Raw genomic sequence first — 23,523 nt, forward strand, 5'->3', positions numbered from 1 at the left:
TGCCACAGCCGGTCCCTCTGCAGAGGGACTACTAGGCCTTGCTGCTTGGCTGCCTGTTTTCCACAAACTTTGCAAAAGCAGAGCATCTGTGGGACCTTTACTGCTGCTAGGTTTAGTTACGATTGGCTGCTGGATTCAAAGGTCTCCAGGAGAGAAATGAGCCATAAGCATTGTGTGAAAAAGTCTAAAGCCAAAATGAGAACCTTAACCTGCTCGTAGATTAATTCTTCCCTTAGCGGAGACATGAAAGAAAAAAAAAATCACACTTTTGTCCAGCTTGGATTTGTGGGTGCGGTACTGTGTCAGTTTGTTTTTAAAGGTCTTCATTTCCCTCCATCTGTATTGTAAAATGTGGGTAAGAAGTTTAGCTACATAACTGGGACTCTTTATGGCTAAATTCATCCGAATCTTGCGTGACTGCAAAATACCAAGAGATCAGATCAAGAGGCTGTCATTGGAAGTTTTCATTGCCTGGCTGAAACTCAGACTCATTTTTATGTCTGAGTTGTTTTTTTTTAGTGAAGGATCAGAGAGAATTCCAGGGAGAGACAGGCCTGAATAAGCAGCTCTTACAGAGAATAATTTAAAAGAAAAATGTAGTGTAAGAGTAATGAAACAAGGAGAAAGGTGAAGACGCAAAGGAAGATCAGTGCCAAGGAGGGCAATTCCCAGCTCACTTTCTGCGTGGAAGGACAAAAGTGATGTACAAAGAGGAATCATAAAAGAGATGGATGAAAGAGAAAATAAAAGTTTGCTGGGCAAGTAAATCATAAAAGCTCCTTTTTAAATGGAGTTTGCTTACTTTTATGTAAACCTGGAACAGATCCACTTACCTCTGTTCACTGACATCAGTGAAGTTACTGAAATGTACAGAGTGGCAAACAAATGCGGCCTGAAAATGGCAAGAGAGAAATTGGTTGGAGGAAATTTGCTCTTAGGAAAAATACGATGGGGCTGGGAGGGCCGTGAGGAAAGTTCGATGAAGTGTGCTTCTTGGGAATGCAACAGAAAGCAGTTTCAACCCCTCAGATACGTGTGTTCCTCTGAAGTCCTAAAGAAAGCTGCTTCCAAAATCAGGTGCACACTCAGAAAGCTAAAGCTTGTCTTCATTGAAAAGCTTGCCATCGAGAGACGCCACCTGCGTGGCTGTGAGCAATCCCAGGGGCAGTTTGGAGCTCCTCTAAGGGGATAGCTCTGCTACCCCAGCCAGCTGCAGCACCCAGAATGGCCCTAGCACCTGCGGGGAAATCCAAGCTGCTGTTGAAGTTTCAGCTTTTAAATCACTGACTTTGTCCACAGAAAGGAGAAAAGCAAGAAGGGAAAGGAAAGAACAATCTGGAGTTATGCCCCTTTCTTGGACTTTTTGACATTGCAGTTCAGTGTTTTTTAAAAGATGAAATGAATGCCACAGCACGAAGTAAACACTGTAATCGAATTACTGCAACTTCCAGTTCAGACTATCACATGATGAATTTAGTGATAGCTTGTCAGCTCAGAAAAGCAGGAGGAATCTCACGGAAATTCAGGATCTGAAGTTTAGGCTGAAAGATGGGTCCTGGTGTAACAGTAGGGCTCCAGGTCCAGGTTTGGCTTTGGGACTCCCCCCGGATTAGCTGTTGGCTGGCCAGAAGCCCGTCCCTGTGTGCGTACACATGAGCAGTTCTGATCATGACAGTGGCTGCCCACATTACCTGAACACCTAATAAAATGTCTTTACTTGGTATCTGAGCACATGGCTTGCTCACCCTCCTCTAGGCACTGCAGCAGCCTCGGGCTGACAGCTGACCGAGGAATGGCTTCACCTGTTCTCTCCCCATCACCTTGGCACTCGTTTCAAGGTGCTTCTCTGCAAGAGGCTTTTTGGGGAGCTTACCCAACAGCATCATGTAAGGTGAAACAGGTGCTTCAGCTGTATGTCTGGGGCTGATTTGGCCATAATTAGTGAACTTTTGGGAACCTTTCCAAGTGGGAGAGCAGGAGCCTTGCGATCCCCTCAGCCTGCTGCCAGCCTGACACCATGGTTTGGCAAGGTCGGAGCAGAATGACTGAGGTTGTGTCTCAGAGCACGAGACAAAGGGGCAGAAGTGCCATTTAAAGCCATCTGTAGATTTTTGGTGGGTTCCCGATTTGGCCATGTATTTTGGGGGTGTGTTTGCTTCCTGGCCTTGCTTGGAGGAACCTCGGTCAGGACAAGCACAGCCATTCTTCTGCTCTAACACCAATCATTTTAACTTAATAACCCTGGAGAACAAGGACAGCTAAACTCATCAGCTAATACAATTACACAAATCTTTGTACTGGACCGAGAAGGATCGGAGATGTTCCCATCCCCACCGAGGAAGAGGAGAGGACCTGCTTTACAAAAGAAGGATTTCGGGCTGGGGCACTGATTGGATTGTGGGGCTGCCACCATGACAACAGAGGAAGGAACCAGCAGCGTAGCTTTCAGACACACATAAACCTGACAATAACAAACAATCTTGCATTAAAATCAGCTTAAAGCAGTCCTGGAAATTACAGTCCAGCGGGCATTATTTGTGTACCAAATAAATGAATGGCAGTGAAAAATAACGGCTAAATATGAGGTATTTGGCTAAGCCTGAATTCAGAGGGACAAAGATGCAGAAGTGTATAAAGGAAAATCTTCCATCTTGTAATGTATAAAATTCCTTTGGTGTGCAGGAACACAGGAGATAAGGGCAAACCAGCACGTATCTTTTATCTCAACTGTCAAAAAAATAAAAAGGTCACGGATAAACAAGCTCAGGCACTTGTGCATGCCCTCCAGGCAGCTCCCTGTGTTACTAGGTGCTCACAAACCTTTGAAAAGCTGATCCTGAAAGGAAGAAATGGAAGTACAAGTAAATAGGAGTGAGTTACAAGTGTTTGAAACCCAGATGCTTATTTTAATTCCCTGTCCTTGCAAGTGAAACAAGAACTAATTCAATGCCATTGAAACACAGTGGGTTCAAAACCACGCAGGAGATGGATTTTTTTATATAACATAAAATTAACGCTGCTGGGAGCACCTGGGGAAGGCAGGGGGTGCTCGTGGTGGGGAGGGGGCCCAAGCCAGCTCTTCCTTCCATCTGTGTTATGGGAAAATGCTGGATGCGTGGCCGCAGGACAGTTAGATAAACCAGTAACTAACTTGCTTGGGGTTTGTCTGGGGACTGACAGACTCGTGAACGTCCTGACCACAGGAACAGCCTAACGGGAGCTCACACCGTATGAAGCACCACGTGAGAGAGAAATCTTGACTAAGAGCGGTGTGTTCATGTCCCGTAAGGCATGACCTCCCACTGAGGCTTTTCCCAGGGTTTAACTCATTCCGTGGCCTGCCTCTTGGCCGCAGATTGATGCTTCTCCCATCACAGCTTCTTTTTTCTGCCATTTGGGCTCAGGCGTGCCGGGGGTGCTGAGCAGGACCATGACACTGCAGGCCACTTTGACCTGGCTGCTGAAAGCCCCGTGACTGCTTTTCATGCACGTTTCCAAACTCTGGAACCCCTACGTGTTAACAGCCCTGGCCCACACATGTCTCACTCTCAGCAAGTATGTTTTTATGTTGCCTGTCATTGTGGTAAGTTGAAATGAAGGCTTTCATTAGCTGCTTATGGTGTTATTACTTTACCTCTTAGATAGGGCCAGTTAGGGATGGAGGGATGGGATTTCACATTGCAGTTGCTTTGACTCCTGTTTCCTTCTGCAGTACTAGACTTGTCTGGGTTGGTGGCACATGCAAGCAGCAGAGAGCTTTGTGTGCTGAGAGCTGCTCTCTGTTTTCTCCAGCCCCACTGTGCCTGTCGAACACCACCTCTCACCCTAGCACCCGTTGCAGTGCCGTGGGTCGGGCTGCCCCACACGGCTGCGCCACCCAGCACTGTGCCAGGGCAGGTCAAGGGAGCAGCTGCAGCCCCGGATTACAGAATCACAGAGTCACAGAACTGTCTAGGTTGGAAGAGACCTCAAGATCATCGAGTCCAACCTCTGACCTAACACTAACAAGTCCTCCACTAAACTGTATCACTAAGTTCAACATCTAAACGTCTTTTAAAGACCCATTAGCTGTGCTGGGCGCCGTGTCCTGCTCTGGGTGTTTCGCAAACAGCTCAAAAACCGCAGAAGCCCATATGCCACGGTGAGAACAGTATCAGTAACATGGATGTTAGTCTGCCTGCTTAGCAGTGAGAGTGGAAGAGTGGTAAAGATAACAAGAACAGGGACTACGAAGCCTCCTGCATCCCAGACTGGTGGTGTTCCCTGCATGGGAGCCTGCACAGCTGCTGCATCTCCAGCGGGAGGAGAGGCAAAGTCCTGGGAATGAATCCCCTACAGAAACACACAGCAGGGAGGGCAGCCCAGCAGGCAGAACGGGGACACCAGTGGCTTGGAGCAGGTGGCCACGGCATATCACAGAGCACATCGGTGCTGTTGGGACCACACATGCAAGCGCAGCAGCACGGCACAGTGAGATGCTGCTGTCTCCTGGGACAAGGGAGCCTGGGCACTGCAGGAGAGGAGTTTGGACCGAGGCTGACCCGTGCTCCCAGCTCACCAGGTGCACACACTGATGAAAAATGCTGTTTTGCAAAAAAGAAATCCAAAGGAATTGCTTTTACTTGAGGTCTAAGGATTTGCCCATTGCCGGGCTGCAGGCACCGCTGCTGGTCACACGTGCCCCTGCTGCTTGTGAGCGCGAGCAGCCCAAAAAACGCCAGCCTCCTCCAGCACCCTCCCTGCCTCAGCACCACCTCTGGCAACAGCACCCTGCTCACTTAGCTTAACACCAGCACCCAGCTCTCAGCAGAGCCGTGAGATCTATTTGGAGACTTCCATGAAAGTTAACTCCAAACGACAGTTAAAAATCTAAGACTTCCCCCAAAGGCTTTGGGGGCTGAAGAGGAGGCTCAGCCCCAGGCAGGCCCCGCTGCCAGCTCCCCACGCGTCCCCTGGCACTTCCCGAGGCTGTGTTCACAGTCCCACCAGGGGACCCCAACCCTACGGCTCACAGTCCCACCAGGGCACGGCCTCGCCCCAGGACCGGGAGCTTCTCTGGCTGCCTTCCTCCCCGCCTGCCCCGGCCTTGGCCCTTTGTCCCAGGCCGGGTTGCAGGAGGGGAAGCGGCTGGGCCGGGGTTTGCCAAGCGGGTTGCTCAACGCCGGGCTGACGCTGTGCCCGCATCGTGCTGCCGCCCCGCTCACTGAGCTCTCCGTGCCAGCGCCTTCCACCCCGACACTCCCCTCGGCAGAGGTGTGAGCGGCAGAGTTACCGGGGAAATCGAGCTTTTAATCCTTTTCTGGCCGTTCCGGGAGGATATTGCTTTTCTGACAGCAAATTTGTATTGCAGTGGGGGCCTGCAGGCACGGGTTGGGGTCCGCATGCCAAAGGGCCCCTGAAGGCGAGCTCTGAAGGCTGGGTCTGCACAAGCCATGGAGCTGCAGGGAACGCAAAACAGAGCTTAAAGCAAACAACCAACAAAACCCCACCATGTTTTAATCACCGCTACAGAATAATGCAACACAGGTCTTTTTCTCCATAAGGAAATTAGGAAAGATCTAGACTTTGTCCTAGCCTGTAGAAGTGACTGTGGGGTTGTTCACCTACACAGCCCTTTCTGTGCGGCATCTCATTCACAGCAATCAAACTCCATGCCCATAGCTGCTCTTCTCTTGGCTCCAAGCCCTCGCCCATCTCTGCTGCTCACCTCCCTGTCCATCTTCCCTTTGTTTCCCTGTCCTTTTTGCTTTGTGTGCCAGTCAGCAGCTTGCTCTCGAGCCGTCCCTGCGGGGTCACGCAGCTCTTCGCCTGGGAACACAGAAACCTCCCTCGCCTTCCCCTCCGCATGCACGCGCTCCTTCTGCTGAGCACGCAGATGGGGAAGGATTTCCTTAGGTGGCATTTCCTGATGATTTCTGACTAACTGCAGAGGAAGTCAAGCCAAAGAAATGATGAATCTTCCATTTTTTTATTTTTAAAATAACTTAAAAACCCTGACGTCTCTTATTTTTGTGCTGCAAACAGCCTGCCCGCTGTCCTGCTCATGGCCTCATCCTCACAGATAAAACATGCACCAGTGCCAAGCACACCTTCTGCTGGAAAGCCCCTGTGCTTTTCTGGGAGCTTTATTTGCCAGCTTCCGTGGGATTGCCCAGCAGTTATTTAGAAGTAGCTCGCAGGCTGAAAGAGTGCTCCCTACGGTGCAAATGCTTCTTTAAGAAATTATATCAAGAGGCACAGGAGCCTGGAATAAGTGGTTTTATGCAGGGTAGCAGCTCAGACCTCCTCCCTAGGGAGCTTCCTTTCTTGGTCTGGCTTGGGCTGTTGAGAAGGTCACACATCAAGCTCTGAAACCCTCAGCAGGAGCCCAGCAGCAGAGCCAGGACTCCCGAGGGAAGCCCAGCATTACAAGGGGGTGGAAGGGGCCGAGCCCCTGCCCCACTGCTCCTTGCCAGGCGCTGGAGGTGCTGCTGCTGCCACCCAAGGCTATCAGCGTGTAACCAGTACAGCCAAGTCCCTGGCTGCCCAAAACAACCAGGAGAGGAGCTCTGGATGGCATCTGGGGGAAATGCAGATCTTAAAACCCATCAAAACGCAGCAGGCAGCCCACGTTAACTGGGGGCAGAAGGACAGGGCTATGACCCAACACACCCAGAAGATTTTTGCTGCAGGCACTGGGCCTGGGCAAGACCCTGCCCCTCCAAGCACACCTGAAAAATCCCTGAAGTGCTTTGTACAGAGGCACAAGAAGCCCGAGAGCTTCCTGAGCCTTCCGTAACCTCATTGCAGTCCCATTATCTGCAGCCCCCGAGTGTGATTTCGGGCTCAGCAGGCACACTCCCAAGGCTGGGCTGCCCCTGTCCAAGCTGCTCAGGGTGCCCCTGAGCTAGGAGGTGCCCACAGAGGGGCGGGGGTCCCACCAGGACCATGAAGCCCCCAGAAGGTAAATGTGCCCAAAGCTATATGTAAACGGCATCCCAAATACCTCGCTTGTTAGCAGCTCTGCTCCCATGGCCTTGCTCTGTTCATGAAATCCCAAGACCCATGTGCTGGGAGGATCCCACCTCACCTGCTCAGTGGGGAAATTGCACTGACAGCATCCAAGCTCCTCAGCACAGGACAGTTAAAGGATCAGATGAAACAGTGACCAGTCTTTGTATCCAAACCCAGAGCATTTCCTGAGCAAAGCGGCGTTTGGAGGCTCCTTCTTTGGGCAGCAAAAGCACAGCCCCTTCCTCCCGGGCTGCAGCAGGAGCCACTCACCCACATCCCAGGGAGGATGTAGCCACAGCTTCATCGTTGCTTGTTCCTCAAGGCGCCTGCAGATGATCTCCTGAGACACGGGTGTGTGACATCGGGTGCAGATTGGTTTGAATTTACATTCAGATAATTTCTATCAACAAGTCACAGCCTAGAAATGGCTGGAAAATGGAGGAAGCACGAAATGAAAGATGTGGGAGTTTCCCTTTGCTAATAAAAATAAATAAAGAGCACTGCTACGTTTTATATTAATTTATTAGAAAAAAAAAAGATACACAGTTTAATGTGCAAATATATACAACCAACATTACAATGAAACGACGGGAAGGGAGAGCCCCTCCGCTCTATCAGTGACTTACTCCTTCATAACAGAGATGACTGTTTAATGCTTCCCCACAGATTTACAAATACAAAAACAAGTATAATGCTTCATTTGCACAACACAAAAAGTTTATTCTTATTTGAACAAAAAATATTCTGGCTTTGAAATGGCAAAGTCTGCTATTTTGGTGGCTTTTTTTTTTTTTTTTTTTCAAACCTGAGCAATTCTCGCGGAACAGGGGAACAAAGGAAAGGCATTGCCCTGTGCTTCATTCTCATCACAGCATCTGATGGTCTTTGAATTCCTCAACCACTGACTCACTGAAAGTCAATGCAACTCCCAAATGTACATCCAGGACGTAATCAGCGGCGCGGAGAGCGGGCACTACCCTGGGCAAAAGCGAGCAGGTAGCAACCACCTGGCTCGAGTTAAATGGCTGTTGGCATTTCTCAGGTAAATTGTTCCTATCTGACGGTAAGGTATTTAATGCTGTCTCCTGTAATAAAGGAGTTATAAATGGAAAATACAGTTTAGTCCAAAAAGCAAGAGTCCTGGATCCTGCTACACTTTGCATGATCACCAGAGGACTGCAGGAGGCGGCTGTGGTAACCTCAAATCGAGTGAAGACCTCGGGACCGAGCGCAACCCCCAGCAAGCACTTAAATCCTGCTCTCCTTGGGCACGAAGTCCAGAGCAGTTTAATCCCTTTCTATTCCATCAGATTTACTTCCAGCAGGTGTTCTTGCACCCGCTGGCCGCAGATGATTTGGCAGCAGAGGCCCGTACCGGCCCCGACCTCCTCCCGCCTGTGCCGTGCCGGGCCAGCACCCCACGCTGCCAGCGCTGCAGGAGCCAGCTGGGCCCCACGGCCTCCTTGCGGGGCTCGCACAGCAGCCACAGCACCAGCGCCGTCCATTTGCCCTCCGCCTCGTCACGCAGTCCAGCTGCACCTGCAATCCCCGCGCGGCGCCGCTGCTAATTACACAAAGCCCACTCTGCGTGGTTAACGCTTCTGCGCTTTGACCAAGAACCCCCAGCGGAGCTGGAGAAGGCACTACAGGTCCCAGCAGGGCAAAGCCAGCTCCCCAGGAGACAGGAGCTTCACAAGGGGCTGCTGGCCATGCCACGCTCATAAAGGCGCAGAGCCTCCCTCTGCACCGACTCCCCTGATATTTTTACGAAATACAAACAAATAACGAAACAACAGCCCTGCAGCAAACAGAGGAGGCCTCCAGAGGTGTGCCTGGCATTCTGCCTCAACTACATTTTCAGACACGGCGCTGTCAAAAGCTCTTTCAGTTTTCAGGTGCTCTCACAGTTTTTCTTTCCTCTTTGGCCAGCGAGCAGAATTTACTGAGCACTGCAGCATCTCTCCTCCTGCCCGCAGGTTGCAGGGATGCTGACAGCAGCATGCGGGTACGTCACTGGTGGCCCATGGCGAGGTGGTGGCTCCATTTCAGACTGAAATCCCTAGCGATGGGGGTGACCTCTGCAGTCAGCCTTTGCCATCCTCACACCACCCTCCTTTTCTATACCCTCTTCGGAGTATTGCACAATTTGGCTATGTGGAGGGGACAAAAAGCATCTTGGGAGGCCTGCTCTGCTTTTAAACTTCTGCATTTTATTCGCTCCTGTTCTGTGCATTGTACTTGCACAGGAATACATGTCACAGACCCTGGAGTGGGACCTTAAATGAGAAATCTGAACAAAACCCCATACTTGGGTCTTAGTTTAGAAGTGAAAGTTAGAAGCCAGTAAGCTGTGTTCGATGGAGATAAGATAGCTCCGGGGCAGGAAGGAGACATGCGGAAGTTTAAGGGGGAGACTGAGCTAAGGACAGCCACCTCCAAGCTGAACATTTATATATTTTTAGGAAAATAAAACCAAAAGAGTTGCTCTTTCCTAAACTTCTGAATGACCCAGCAGCCGCGTCTGTCCAAGTTTAAATAGTTTTACAACAAACTAGAATAACGAGCGTGACAGTTGTTCTTGATAGCTTGGTATTTTTCCACTTCAGAAGGTTTTCTGACAGCATGCAAAGAAACACTCCGGTAAAACATGAGCTGATTTGCACGCTCCTGCAGCCTGACTGGGAGGCTGGGGCTCTGCAGCAGCTCAGCATCATTGTGCTCGCCCTTTGCGGATGCTTTCTGTGCTTTGCAAGGCTCCTGAGCGTGATGGTCCCCTGATGCAATACACATCTCATCCAGACATGCAACTCCACAATGCAGCTTTCTGCATACTGAAAGCTTTCAGGGACATTTGTTATTTGCACACCTTGCAGTGGCACTTCTTCTGAGCAGAGGCAGATGTGTTTCTAACTGCAGCCCTCTCTGGCACAGCCCTGCAGAGGTGTGGATCCCCACAGCCCCACCCTGAGCCCACTTCCTCTCTCCCACGGCTACACCCGCAGCGCTCGCCTACATCAGTTTTAGGACCAAAAAAAAAAGGGGTTCAAAAACTAAACTTCACACCAGATTTACACTGAAAAGCTTGGATTATTTTCACAGCTTTTCCAAGCATCAGCTTTCATTGCAGCATAACCAGCACAACCCCCTGCTTTCAACCAGCTTGTTTTCTAACCCAGGACAATTTATGGGATGGGGCCAAGCGCCCAGTCAGCCAAGCTGCTGGCGAACCTCGCTCTTACAGGGTGCTCACCACGGAGCTCCCAGCTCCGCATCTGCTCTAAAGAGATGGCGAGGCCTGTGAGCACTTCAGCTCTCTTGAGGTAGGAGGAAAACAGTGTTTCTGCTCTCAAGGCTGCCCCTGCCAGCAGGCCGTGCAACTTGGCCACGTCTCCCACCCTGCGAGAGCCAAGGGGATGCAGGCAGAAGGGAGAAGAGCAAGGAGGGACCTCCAGCGCCAGCGACGTCTGCAGCAATGTTCCTACAGCCTCTGCTCAGTCTGCAAGCATTTCGGGGAGGTCAGATGATCGCGGTACAACAGGCACACGAGGGAGGCCAGTGATTTGGCCCTGTCAAAGGGGAAATCTTCCGTAAGGGCCCTGGCTGGCTGTCCTCGCCGGCTGGATCACACCTCGCCGGCCAGCGGGACCTACCTGCAGCAGCAGAGCCTGCCAGGGCCGATCCAGCATGGGCCACGCTGCCCGTGCTCGAGTGGCTGTGCGCCACCTTAAACACAGGTCGCAGCCAAGCTTTGCAAAGTTAAATATGTCATAAACTACACACATATGTGATCCTGAGATAGCGCCCCTAACAAGTCCCAAGGTAGATAAGCTTCCTGAAGGCAGAGGTCCTCGCGCCGCCCGAGCGCATTGTTGTTTGCGTTTGGCAGGCTCGCCAGCCTCTCGCGGACCGTGCTGCGCTTCCTAATTCTCCTTTTTTTTTTTTTGGGGTGGGTCTGATGAAACAATCAGTTTGATGACTGCTACCAGCAATTCCAATTGCATTTCTTCGCAGCTCGGATGAAAGCATTCTTGATCCTTTGCCAGGTCTCCCAAGACTTGCAGAAACAGGCTCACAGCTTCCCTTTCTATTTTTTGGCCGGCCAAGAGCTGTGTGTCAGCAGCCTCCTGCTAGAGGAGCAGCTGTGCTGTGCTGAGGACACTCCTCGAGATAGGAAGAAAACATCAGTAGTAATCAGACAGAGAGGCGACAAGCACGAGCCACAACAGAGAGCAGAAGCTTCACACGATGACCATCAGCCGGAGGGTCAGCAACCGCGCGTCCCGGTCCCGGGTCCATACTCCTGTTTGGAGCTTCTGACAGCAGCAGCTCGGAGTCAGGCTTTTTAATCCCAGGGGAAAAAAGCTATTTCCCCAAGTTCTCTTTGCTTGAGCGCTATATAAAAAGTTCTTTTTATTGTTTCAGTATTTAGCCCTTAGTTGATTAGTCACCGCTACCTGCCAGGTGCCTGCTGCCAGAAGCAGCCCGAGCACCCGCAGTGTCCGTAGGAACATCAAAAAATAGCTTTAGCAACTAGGAATTACACAACAGAGGGAGAAGACAGGGCTACCTAGATTAATGCGATGTGTAGTGGGTTTGTTAAGGTTAGGTGGACAACTTGTCCCAGAATCATGACAGAAAATGGTACCATGTAGCTTACCAGTAAGGGCAGTAAAAAGGGTAATGCATTCCTTCAATCACCAGCGAACCACTCATTCGACATACTATTTCCAGCCAAAATCAAAGGTTTCCGGTAAAAATGCCACTCCTCGGGAGATCGTAAGCATCTTACAGCTCCGCCTTTGAGCTCTGTGATAGCTGCTTCATTAACGTTGTGGTTCCAGTGCAAAAAAAAATAAAAAAAACTCCTCCAGATCCCAACCTTCTTCCTTTATACTTTTGATTGCCTCTCGTCTGTCCATTCCTGCTTAGTGTTCTGTAAAGCTTGAGTCTTCTGTTCATCCACCTGCACGTAGTCCACTCTCTGCTCCTCAGAAAGAAATGGTTTCTGTGAGAGACAAAAAACAACACATTTAGTTAGGCTGTGAAAAGGGAGGCGAGCGAAACCTGCCTTGATTTTCTGTTACCCCTCATTCCCTGCTTGCCTCGCTTCACCTCGAAGCTCCCAGTGACTCCAGCTGCCAGCAGCATTGCTCTGCAGCCTGCCAGAGCTGCAGCCACCCACCCGGCGCCCCGGCGCTCAGCCCCGCTTGCTTTGCCGAGCGAGGACACTGCCCTGGCTCTTCTGCCCCTGCAGAGCATCACTGCCTTGTCACATCCTGCTGGGGATAACCTGCCTGCATTTAACCAGAGAATGGTTTGCTTTTAAGAAAGCTTTGGTGTCCCAAGGCTTTTGCCGTCAGGAGGACTGGATAAAAAGCTGTATAGGACACAAAACTTCCCCAGCAGACAATAGTCTTGGCTTTGCTGCAGTACCTGCTCAGCGCCTGGGCAGGCTGGAAGCTCTTTGGAACAGGGTTTGCCGTTTCTCAGCATTGCTAAAGAAATTAAAATGCTTTTGGAGATGCCAGAACAAAAGTGCACATCTTGCTGTGTTATGAGAGATGGTACAGTTTTACCTGATGAATTTATCGTGGGTTGTAAACTTGTTACTGCAGAGAGACTGGGGGGAAAACCAGTAGGAAAGGGAGACTATGAAAATGGAAGAGCATGCCGAGATCCTTCAAGCACCAACAAGCTCGCCCACGGGCCCCTCTGCTGCATGTCCCAGTGGAGCCTCCTGCCCTCTGCTGAGCTCAAGTTAATGGCAGCCCTACAAGGCAAGCTAAGGACACCCTGCCATCACCCTAATTCTGCTTTTATGGGGTTAATCTTGCCACTGGAAACAGGACTGGTACCTAACAGAGCATGGTTCTGGGTCTTTTCCTCCCAGCAGACACAAAGAGAGGAGGTTTGTTTTTTTTGCACAGGGGACTCATACCTTCTGTACAGGGGATGGGGAAGCAGAATTAAAATCCAATGCTAAGTAATCAAGGTTAGATTTCCTTGTCCATGGAAAAGCACCACTGTATGGAGATGTTGCCTGTCTGTGTTCCTGTCAGGAAAGAAGAGAAACTTTTAATGCTCTTAAAACACCATCCCAGGAAGAAGCAGGACGGCGCCGGGAGCAGGAGACTCTCCCGGCAGCACGAGTGAGGCCGGCCAGCACCCACGGGACAGCCTTTGGTGACGACCAGTGGGGTAAAGCTGACCAGCTGCGTACCACGAGGAAATGGAGAGTGCCTTTTTCTCCTGGTCGTTATGGCAAAACCAGCACACCCTGCTGAATCTCATTCTGATCTGGACAAGATCCCGAGGCAGGAGCCCAGCTCCTCGCCCCAGCCCCTGGAAGGCTCAGGTTCACAGGGGTGCCCGCGGAGCCGTCGTGGTAGTGTCTGTCCACATCTAGTGCCAGGGAAATCAAGGCGACCACAAGCACATGGGAGGTTTTAATTGACCGGAAAGTCAAACAGGGAGCAGTTACAACTGGAACTGCCCTACCAAGCATATTTTGGTCTGGGAACGGTGTGGGTTGAAATTTGGGACGATTGTTTAAGGAGGCTGTGGTCAGTTTCGCAATGCATTTGTATGGCCACTGCTGCGGGGCCAGATCGGCAGACACGGGTCTCAAATCTCTTGGTCTGAGCCAATTTCCACCTAAAACTCAAAGGAAACCGAGGCTCTGGTCTTTTGCAAGATATGGCTAGAGAGTGAATGAAGAAAAGGAAGCCACAAAGCCAGATGTTCTTCTCTCGTGGGATGGGAAGTGGGGTTAGTGCCACCAGCCAAAGCAGAAGCAATAGGAGCCGGCAATGGGCGTTCTGTTTCTGCACAATATTTGGTGTGTTTCTTTAGGAAGTGCGCTAACGGCTTTCTGTCATTTCCTAGGAGATTTCTGCAGGGCACACTTCTGAAAGGTGAAAAGATTTCAGTTGCCTTCGCCTTAATGAGTTCTCATGTAAATATGGCTGATCCCTGTGCTCTCTTGGAACTGCTCAGCAACATTCGTGGGTGAACAGCTGAGTTCTGCGGAGCAGAAGAAGGGCTCCCCTTATCTCTCTGTAAATCGGTCCCACTGTCTTGGGTTTAAAACCATTTCATCATTTTTTGTTCAAACAGAAGGCAAAGGACAAACCTCCTCAACATTTTTTCTTAGAAAACAAACTTCTGCATTCTCCATCAATGTGACAGAGCAGAATAAAGCAAAGGATGGCTGTGTGAAAATGAAGATTACCATATGAATGTAACTTTCTTCCTCTTCTCCGGAAACTGAATTGGCAAATATTCTTGCTGAATTAATACCGTCTCTTTCTGGTGAGATAAAGCTCATTCGATTGCTATGAAGAAAAACACAGGAGAGGTTAAGGAAGCATCTTACAGATGCTCTGAAATGAAGCCAAAGCCTGACACAGTCCATATGGCGAATAAACTCGCACTAACGCTGCAGCCTTTATGGAGAGGATGTCCAAAAACATTCCTTAGTTCCAGAAAGTGTTACGTTCCTCCAAGTGTCTTTTTATTTTAGGGGAGGATTTATGAAAGTTTGCCATCTCTGGCATGACAGAAAGCATAAAGCGTTGGAGCCATTCTCCAGCGAGGGGCACAGACAGCACTCATTAGGGTAACGAGTGCCGCTGGGGCAGCTAGCTACATGGGCACCCCTTTATGGGGACTGACACGAATTAAACAGCTACTGGAGGGGCACACGGAGGAGCTGGCTGGCTCCAAACCCTGTGTAAACACAGGCTGTCTGTGCCGTGGAGATGGCTGCAGCTCGGCCCTTGTTCGAGGAAATCTGCATCACGAGTGAATGACTGCAGGCTGGCACAGGGGGGTTAGTTATTAGGAAACTGGGCGGCTACTTGGTGCAGCATGAACGGCGTAATTCCTTCTGCTTTATTAGTTCCGGGCAGCCTGCTTTTTAGTTTTGTTAATGTGAAATGTGCAAACGCCCCCCTGAGCTCGTTATCCTTCAGGACTCTGCACTGTGTCAGCACTAATTAACCACGGCGCTCTGGCAGGGCGCTGGGGAGGCAGGCTGCTGGGTCGCCCTCCCAGGCAGCCCATGGGGTTAACTGCTTCGGAAAGGATGGGCTGGGACAGGGCTCCGCAGCCACCGAGCTCTCCCCCAAGCATCTCACTGTGTCCTCCCCTCCTCTCGAGCTCCCTCAGGTTGAATCTCTGTGCAGCTGGAGCCCGATAGCACCACCCGTTCGCACTGCCTGTGTGAACAAAGGCGTTTGTTTTTCCCCACAGCTCGCTTCCAGGGCCACAAGGTCACACCAGCAGAGCAAACCTTAGTTTCCACGTGGCAGCACAGAAGCCTGCACCCAGGCTACAAGTCAGGCAGATCTTGATCTTAACTAGTTCTCTTCTATCTCAGTTTTCAGAAACAAAAATGATGCCATCACTCCAGAAAAAAAATAAAATTGAGGCATGTGAAGCTTTTGGCCATCACGGCAGCCACACCAGAGCAGACTAGCTCTGGCCTTTCCCAAAGGAACCTTCACAAGAGATGGAGTTTCCTGCAAACCCCAATTTGCAAGATACCCAGAACACATCCCTCCTGACAGCACCGGGTGATGCTCAGCTCACTGGAGCTGCCAGTCTCGAAAGGGAGCCTTGCTTTTTAGAGACAGCAAAAGCCTGGTGGGTGCTGGAAGGAGCCCTGGGGAATTCTGGTATGTGGCCTTCACCAGGAAGCTGCATCGTGTGGAATGTGAGAAGTTACTTTTAACTCCATCCCACAACGTTAACATTTGAAAGATTGCAAGGGTGGGTTTCGTGGCGACTTACTAAGGCACGGTCCACATCCTGGTCACGGCAGCATGCTCACGGATTGTGGAGAGGTTCCTCAGGTCCAGAGGAGGTGGCCGTGCTGCAGGGAGACACAAAGGGAACAACATTTGAAAAAGCAGGGCTCAAGAAAATCAGGAACTGATTAGAAAAATGCAAGAAATAGAGTATTTCACAGAACGTAACTGATACAGCCGAGATAGGAGTCAGTAACAGATGACCACTTCAGGCAGTGCCGGAAAGCAAAGTCCCTCGTTTACTCAGAACCAGCAGGATAAATACATCGGGCACCAGGAGAGCAAACGCTCTGCAAGATCTACGCCTGATCCTTACCTCAGCGCAGCCCAGCCCGTGCTGCCTGCAATGGACAGGTCAGCTTCAGGTCATGGCAGGCTTTGGGCTCTCTCCTCAACCCAAAGGTCCTACACATGGCAGTCTCTCCTCGCACCTCCGCACGTTTTCCTTTCAGTTCTCAAAACCTTCCAAGCAAGGACCTGAGCTTGCTTTGCTTCCTAGCAGTGCTCTGCATTTCTCCCCCTGCTTCACGTAGCATTTCCTCAACCCATTCCTGAGTAACCCTGTGGCTCTGTAGCCCAAACAGCTTTACCACAGGCTAGGCTTTGGCAATTTTTTTTCTGCATAGCCATATTTCGTGACCAGTATATCATCAACCCAAATTTTGGAAGTGCTATGAGAAGCTGGAATGGAAAGTAACAGTATCTGCAGGAAATTCCTGGTGAACCCAAGGCAGCTGCACCCACCCAGCAGAGATTTAGCCAACAGCCCACATGCCAAGTGGAGGATTTGAGTGCTTGGATGCCCCGTTCCTGGGAGGCAGCAGCATGCAGGGTTAGCCTCCTGTCTTGCTACAGAGTGGATCCACACCCCTGCCCCACGCTGATGTGGCTGCAGAAGTGGCCACAGACACACAGACACTTTTCCTCTGCTTGCAAGCAGCCCCCTGGATGCACCCCACTACGCCACAGTCCTCAAGGCTCCTACACAGGGATTCAGCCCCTTCTAGAGAAGGAAAAAAGCCTCGAAACGCGCCAAGGCCACCCGCAGCCTAGATGCTCTTTAGGTCTGGCCTTACATTTCCTGCGAGGCTTGAGGTCTCGGTTCACCGGAGGCGGCTCCAGGTCGGAGGGCAGCTCGGGCAAGGGGCTGGTGAGTTTTTCAGTACTGACGACTGGGAAGGTGAAGGTGGCCGAGCTGGGGCTCATGGGGATGTAGCCGTCGGGTGAGCAGTCGGAGCCGGGCGCCGAGGGAGAGGTGCTGGGGCGCATGGGCACGTAACTGTCCTCCGCACCATCCGCGGCTGTCGAGTAGAGCGGGGAGAACCGGCAGGGCTTCGGCAGCAAGGGAGGAAAGGAGAAAGAAACCGTGGTGAACAAACAGCTTGCCCCGAGCGGCTCGGGAGGTCCTGCTGGGACCTTGCCACGACACGCAAGGACGGGAGACACACTCGGTTCGGGTGCTCGTGCCAGCTTGGGAGGAGCGCAGCGCCTTGCTGCTGGACACTAGGACCAAACCTAGGCGTGACTGAAGTAGGTCTGCCTCACCCAGCAGCAATTCTGACCTACAGGATGAAGGAAGTCCTTTCACACAAACAACTTCTGAAAGGAGAACAACTGGATTTTTGCACATGTAGAAGCCGAGAGAGCAGAGATACAGGCAGACAAGTTACTTCTGATAGCTGAACATAACCACTAAAGGTTGATCACCAACCCTGCAAGCTTCCAGAGGAGAGGAACACAAGCTGCACACCACCAAGGCTTGCATACAAGCAGCAAAGGAGCTCCCCCACAGAAAGCAGCGCTCAGTGCCAGACAGCAGGCTGGTTGCGTGGTGCCTGGTGGTGCCACACGTAACCCACATCTGTGCAAGCTGGGCCAGGAGCTTTGGGCTGACACAGTGCTGAATCACAGGGGCTTTGCTCACAGCCTTTCCTATATCCTGAGGAGGAGATAGCTCTCAGGATCAGGAAGAAATAGGCTTCTTTAAACCTCTTTTTTCCCCAAGAGGGAAGCGGCTTTCTCAGGTGCCTGTGGTCAACAGCTTCATTCTTGAGGTTACTGGAGTCCTTCACAGCAGGCCTGCCTTTGTCTGCTTTAAAACCAGGGGCTCCATGTTGTGGCCTCCCTCTACCCATGGCCACAGAGAAGCAGCACAGAAGTTGTCTGAAGCCAAGGGCTGCTTCTTCCTACTTTTTAATTATTTTTTTTTTGCTGAGTCCAGCAGATGACTGACTACCAGAATGTGAAATGAGTCACTTGCTGAAGCCCACATGCATCAGTGTTTAAGTTTATGCAAGCCGAGTACTCACCAAATTCAAGCTAAGCCTCTTGTCCCGGCTTCTTAAAGAACTGCCTTCCATGTCTGCTGCACAGAAAAAAGCGATTAAAAATGTGCAAGGTAGTCCAACCTGGTGGAACAATGCTGGAGTAAAGCACATGGCCCTAAACAAACTGGAGTGTTACAGCAATTCCCAAACTCCTGGTATGTACCCTAAATGAGGAAACCCAATGACACACAAGACCAGAACCAACTTGGTAGTGTTTCAAGAGCAATTTCGGCTATTTTAAGTGTGATGAAGCCAAGGAACAGGATCGTGCAACCCTGCTGTAACTGAGACTTCCCATACTCACAGGCAGGTGGGGGGAAAGACTGGTGTGGTGCAGAGAGCAAGCAAGCAAGCAGACTAACATCTGAACCCAGTGTCTGCTCTAGTCCCTCTGTTTCCCATCTCTCAGATACGGAATTACACCACAGGGACGTAGGGAAGGTTATTTTGCGGTTTGGAAAGCATTTGGGTGCCTAGGATGTAGGGTGCCTGGGAAACACATGGTGTTCTAGCAAGGGTGCATGAGCAAGCCTAACGAAGGGGGGAAATTCTTCTCTTTGCCACCCAGAAATGCTGACACAAGGCACGTGGCTTGAGCTGCTGGGGGACAAACCGCCAGCGGGAAGGTTCCCTTGTGCAGGTTGGCCTCCTCTTGGTGTAGGTCAACTTGTTTGTTGAAGGAAAAGGCTACAAAAATTGAAAAATGGCATTCAATCCCTAGATCAGCAGTGGTAGCTGCTGGAATGTTTCTGTCTGATTTTACTGTGGATAATGGAAGGCTGTTACAGTTTGTTTTCAAGGAGGGCAGAAGAAGGAACTGGGGGAATTGGAGAAAACAGAAGTGCTGTCACTCCTACCATATGGGTGCGTATACGGGCACACACACAGACGTGTGTGGTTACAGACATTTCTACCCCTGCTTACAACCACCACCCTTTTCTGGAAAATGACTTTCTGATCCGAAAAGTGCTTTTCCGTGCTCTCAGGGCCCCCAGGTAGGAGCACGGTGAGCCCTGCACCCTGCTGTGGCCGGGGAGATGCCTCTGCTGCACCGCAGCTCGGGGCTGAGCGCAGCAGCGCGGAGGAGAAGGAAGCAGCGCTGCTGGTGCGGGTGCACATGCGTCGGGGTGGGCAGGCGTCCTGCGATGGATACAGTTCCTTCGTTTGGCACAAAAGCAGTCAGGCACACCGGTAGGTGCCAGGGTACAGGTGCTTTACCAGCCCATACTACCTTTGCAGCAGGTCGATTCACAGCCATGCAGCTTTTACACATTGCTAAGGGCAAAAAAAAAAGAACTAAACTCAAGTGGGCTCACTGCAGGAGCCCATGAGCTGCAGCTGCTTCCTCCCTGTTTCTTTTTCAGACCGTCCTTTGTGAAGCACATTTTAATTCAGAGTTTAACCTTTCAAATAGTTTCAGCTGCACTTGGGGGAAGAGAAAAAAAAAAAAAAGCAGCAGCACTTATTAATTCATTGCTGCCCCCTGTCAGGCAGAGATAACCTTGCAGCACAGCAGCAGAACATGACATTTGGACACTTAATCCTCTTAAGAACCCTTTGGTGTAAATTGGGATGGAGAAACATTAACCACCTCACGCGTGCCAGCAGGGCTGGAGCAGCATATACGTGGAAGCAAAAGCAGTGTTTTTCAGGGAGCAAGCAGGCGTAACTGATAATGAAGAAGAGCATTTCCACCGATGGGTGTTTCTGCAGAAACCTTCCAAGAATTGTTTGTAGACTGATAAACAGCCCGGGCAGAGCTCTCCTTGCTCTGCTGCCTGAGCTCGGAGGGCAAGATCTAACGGCCCCAGACACTGAGAGCCCATTCAGACTACAGGGGCCTGAAGGATGCTCACCCATACAACCCTGCCTTGTCTCCTCATCAAAACTGACACATCACCGCAAAATATTTGATGCTTTCCAGCCAGCTGCTTCCCTCTGTTCTGTGGCTTCACAACATAAAACTCGCATCTGCTGTGTACACTGGATTTTGTCACCTGGATGTTCCTGGTTTTCAACCATTATTTGGTCTGAGATGGTTTTCAAGAACCAAAAAGGCACCCCCACTGGGAGCAGGGCTTGCTTTGCAGCCGTCTCCCTCTGCAGCAGGTTTTCAGGCTAGCCAGGAGGAAATGCCAGGACAGAGGGGGATTTGCTGAAGGACACCAAGTCCCCAGCTCACCCAGGATTACATCCCATCCCCAGCACCTCCCTGGCGTCCTGTCCTTTAAGCATGAGAAAAGAAACACTGCTGTTACTGAGAGGACTCTGTGCGGAGCCACAAAGGCACTTCCCCTGGGCAAGCCCACGCTTTGACCTTCAGAAACAGAGGGGCAGGAGCTGAATGCAAGTGATGGACAGCTCCAAACCCTGCTCAGACAGGTCTAAACTCTGCTTGGACAGGTCCAAACCCTGCTCGCACCATTTTGGGGCTGCCATGAAGCATCACAGCAGGAGAGCAGGCAGTGGGCACCCTCCCACCCCTCCCAGTGCCAGCAGCTCCGAGACACGCTCACCTTTCCAGTTCCTGACATTGTCCAGGCTGGACAGGGAGATCCTCCTGGGCACCAGCGCCACTGGAGCCCGGCAGGTCCCCGCGTGGCCGTTCTGCAGCACCCTGCCGCCCGCCTCGTCCCCTCGCCTGTCCAAGAAGTGGGTGGGCTTGGGGGGCCGCGGGGGGGGCGTGTTGGAGAGCACATCCAGCTGGCTCACGCCGTAGGGCAGCGCGCTTTGGCTCTGCTCAGTCTGAAAGGTTGGCGTCAGCGGCGTCCCCAGCAGTGGAGAGGAGGAGGAAAAGTCACTGGGTGTCCCGCTCACGTCGGCGCTCCTGGGCACGGTGCCGGGGTTTGCCAGCGGGGCCGCGTCCTGGTGCACGGCACCGCAGGGCTGCACGAGGTACAGCGAGGGCTGGGACTGCAGTGAGTCGACAAACACGTCATCCGATGAGGTCTGCTCCAGGGATCTGTCCGAGTTGGACCAGCTGTCACACCTGCACGGGGCAGAGAGCAGGGCTGCTGCTTGCCTCTTCTCCTGCCTGCAGCCGGGTAAGTGTGCAGGGCTGGGGGGGTAAAACCTGCTGGGAGCGGCTCCATGGGCCGCTTTGCACTCCCAGCTTGGAAAATGCCCACTGACCGCTTTGTGGTTTCCTTTCTGCTGGCACTTGGCCCTGCACACCCTCAGGGCACTGTCCAGGCCCTGTCCTCACCCCCAGGGCAGCGTGGCCAGCAGCGATGCTCCTTCACCAGCCCAGGGCTTCCAGCCCTGTAAGGCTGAGCCCTCCGCGTGAGGAGTCCTCGCACCACCACGCCTCAAATTTCAACCTCCATGCTGCAGCGTTTGCTACAACCCCTACTTCCCTGTCTGGTTACCAGGCAAGTGGAGAAGTGGCTCCCAAAGCTGCGTGCTCGCCAAGCAAGGCATCTGTTGTGCTGCAGGAACCCAAGTTAAAAACCAGGGGGACTTTCAGAGAAGGAAGGGGAGGAGCACAAGCACTGTCCTGCTGAGGCTTCACCCATTCTTTCCTCCCGAGTGACAGCGTGTGACAAAAAGCACAGTCTGAGCCCAGATCTGTCCCCTCCCTGTGGCCATGGAGGGGCCCCCGAGCTGAGCATGAGGCACTTTGAGCACCTGGGGCAGCAGCAGGCGGAAAGAGCACCTGGAGGGAGACTGCACGGGCCAGGACTGACAGCTGATGCTTGACCGCTCACCTCCTCTACAGAAAGCCCCCTGAGAAATGGCTTTCTGAGGGTCCCATCGGGCTCAGGAGCTGCAAGACTCCAGGACCAGTTTGCCCCAGCTTCCCAGGGGCACGCCGGGGTGGCTGCAGCCCGAGGTGTGCGGTGGAGCCCGGAGTTACCTGGTGTGGCTGAGCTTGCCCGACTCGCAGTTGGAGAGGAAGAGGTAGTCGGGGAGGAAGACCGACTCCGACTCGCTGGGGGTCTCCTCTGTGGCAGAAGCGTCGGCAGCGGCCTGCTCGACCGAGAAGGAGGGGTCGGCGATGCGGGAGGCGTGGGTGGAGGCGGCTGGCGAGGGCTGCGGGGACGAGGTGGTGTGGGACAGGCTCTCCACCGAACCTGCAGGGAGAAGCGACGGCCCCAGCTGAGCCACAGCGGGGCGAGGCGAGGACGCGTCGCGGGAGCAGGGCTGTGCAGGCTGGGCCCTGTCCCACAGGGTGAGATGCGAGGGCCCCAGCAGGCCGAGCCAGCCCTCAGTGCCTGCCCTGTGCTGGCTGCCGTGGTCACCCCTCAGCCCCGGGGCGTATGGGGAGGGCCCCACCAGCGAGGAACCCACCCCTCTGGTGACACTACACCTCCACATCAGCCCCGGCAGGCTTCCCCCCGGCTCCTTCCCCCTCTGAGCCAAAAGAAGCAGGAAAAAAGCCGAATTCTTCCTCGCCCTACCCCGTGGCTTGCCCCTTTCAAGCAGGGGGAGCCATCTCCTTCCTTCTCTACCAGCTGTTTCCTCCTGATAGCTCGGATTTGCAGTACTGCAGCAAACCCCAGGTTGCAGAGCACTCGCACGCGTGCTTCAACTCGAGCTTATTCAGCAAAGCGTTTGCTTAATTTTCAGCAGGTGCCTGGAGCAGCAGGACTGCAGCGGCCCTCTTTGCCCCGGTGATCATCTGAAGGGAACAGCTTTTCCAGGCTTTCATGCTCGTGAAGCAGGGCTGACGGCTGAAGCCTTCCCAGCTGAAAAATAACTTCTCTTTTCCATCCTGCTGGCTCAGGCACTGGCTCAGCCTGCAGAGCCTGGACTCAGAGCTGGCTTGCAAGCTGAGGGGGATCAAATATGCACCAGGCTAACTCCACAGAGACCTCAGCGAGCATGTGAACATCGCCATCTGACCACGTATTTAAAGAAATAACAAAACCAACACAGTGCACAAGAAAAATAAATGACATTGTGGATTACTAGCACAGAGACTGAACAGGCCTGAGCTCCATCTGCTACTCGCAGGGTTTAGCCTCAGATTATCCCATCAGGAAGGGCTGCGGGCTGCACAACACATGGCAGGTCTGCACCATCCCTGTCCCTGCCGCTCGCCGTGGCTGCCCTTCTTTAGCCTTTGTGGACGTGGCTACCCAGAGCCAGCTCCTGGCCCCCCATCCCCGTCCCTGCCAGCTCTGCTGGGAACCGCATCAGCGTGCATTAAAGTCGTGCTGCGGCGGCAGCTGGGGAGAATGAATTATGCATGGCCATTTTCAAGGGAGAGCAGGCAGAGAATAGGTTCGGTGCCTCTCCCGCTCTGTCCTCCCGTTTGCCAGCAAGGCTGAGCACAGCTCTTCGGCTGGCAAAATAGCTGTTTTGGTGGGTACTAACCCCAAAATCTCTGCCCTGCACTGACGGGAAGACTCACCATGGAGGATGCCCCATCAACTTTCCCTGTCAATGTA

The 23,523-nt window shown here is 52.3% G+C and overlaps 1 protein-coding gene across 2 annotated transcripts in view; it reads right to left on the reverse strand.

The window, feature by feature from the left end:
• Nucleotides 1–7,497: 7,497 nt before the first annotated feature.
• Nucleotides 7,498–23,523, reverse strand: part of GAB3 (GRB2 associated binding protein 3) — a 56,763-nt gene continuing 40,737 nt past the window's right edge. The window contains exons 3-10 of one of the 2 annotated variants that reach the window (XM_027465553.3): nt 21,987–22,203; nt 20,647–21,119; nt 18,113–18,165; nt 16,880–17,135; nt 15,787–15,868; nt 14,225–14,327; nt 12,932–13,045; nt 7,498–11,998 (exon numbers count right to left, since the gene is read on the reverse strand). In XM_027465553.3, coding sequence (XP_027321354.1) covers nt 11,882–11,998; nt 12,932–13,045; nt 14,225–14,327; nt 15,787–15,868; nt 16,880–17,135; nt 18,113–18,165; nt 20,647–21,119; nt 21,987–22,203 — 1,415 coding nt within the window. In that variant the 3' untranslated portion in view covers nt 7,498–11,881. Of the gene's footprint in view, nt 11,999–12,931; nt 13,046–14,224; nt 14,328–15,786; nt 15,869–16,879; nt 17,136–18,112; nt 18,169–20,646; nt 21,120–21,986; nt 22,204–23,523 lie in introns of both variants that reach the window. The other variant, XM_027465552.3, reaches the window with a different exon arrangement.

The sequence above is a fragment of the Anas platyrhynchos genome, chromosome 10 (genome assembly GCF_047663525.1).
Source record: "Anas platyrhynchos isolate ZD024472 breed Pekin duck chromosome 10, IASCAAS_PekinDuck_T2T, whole genome shotgun sequence".
NCBI classification, from domain to species: domain Eukaryota; kingdom Metazoa; phylum Chordata; class Aves; order Anseriformes; family Anatidae; genus Anas; species Anas platyrhynchos.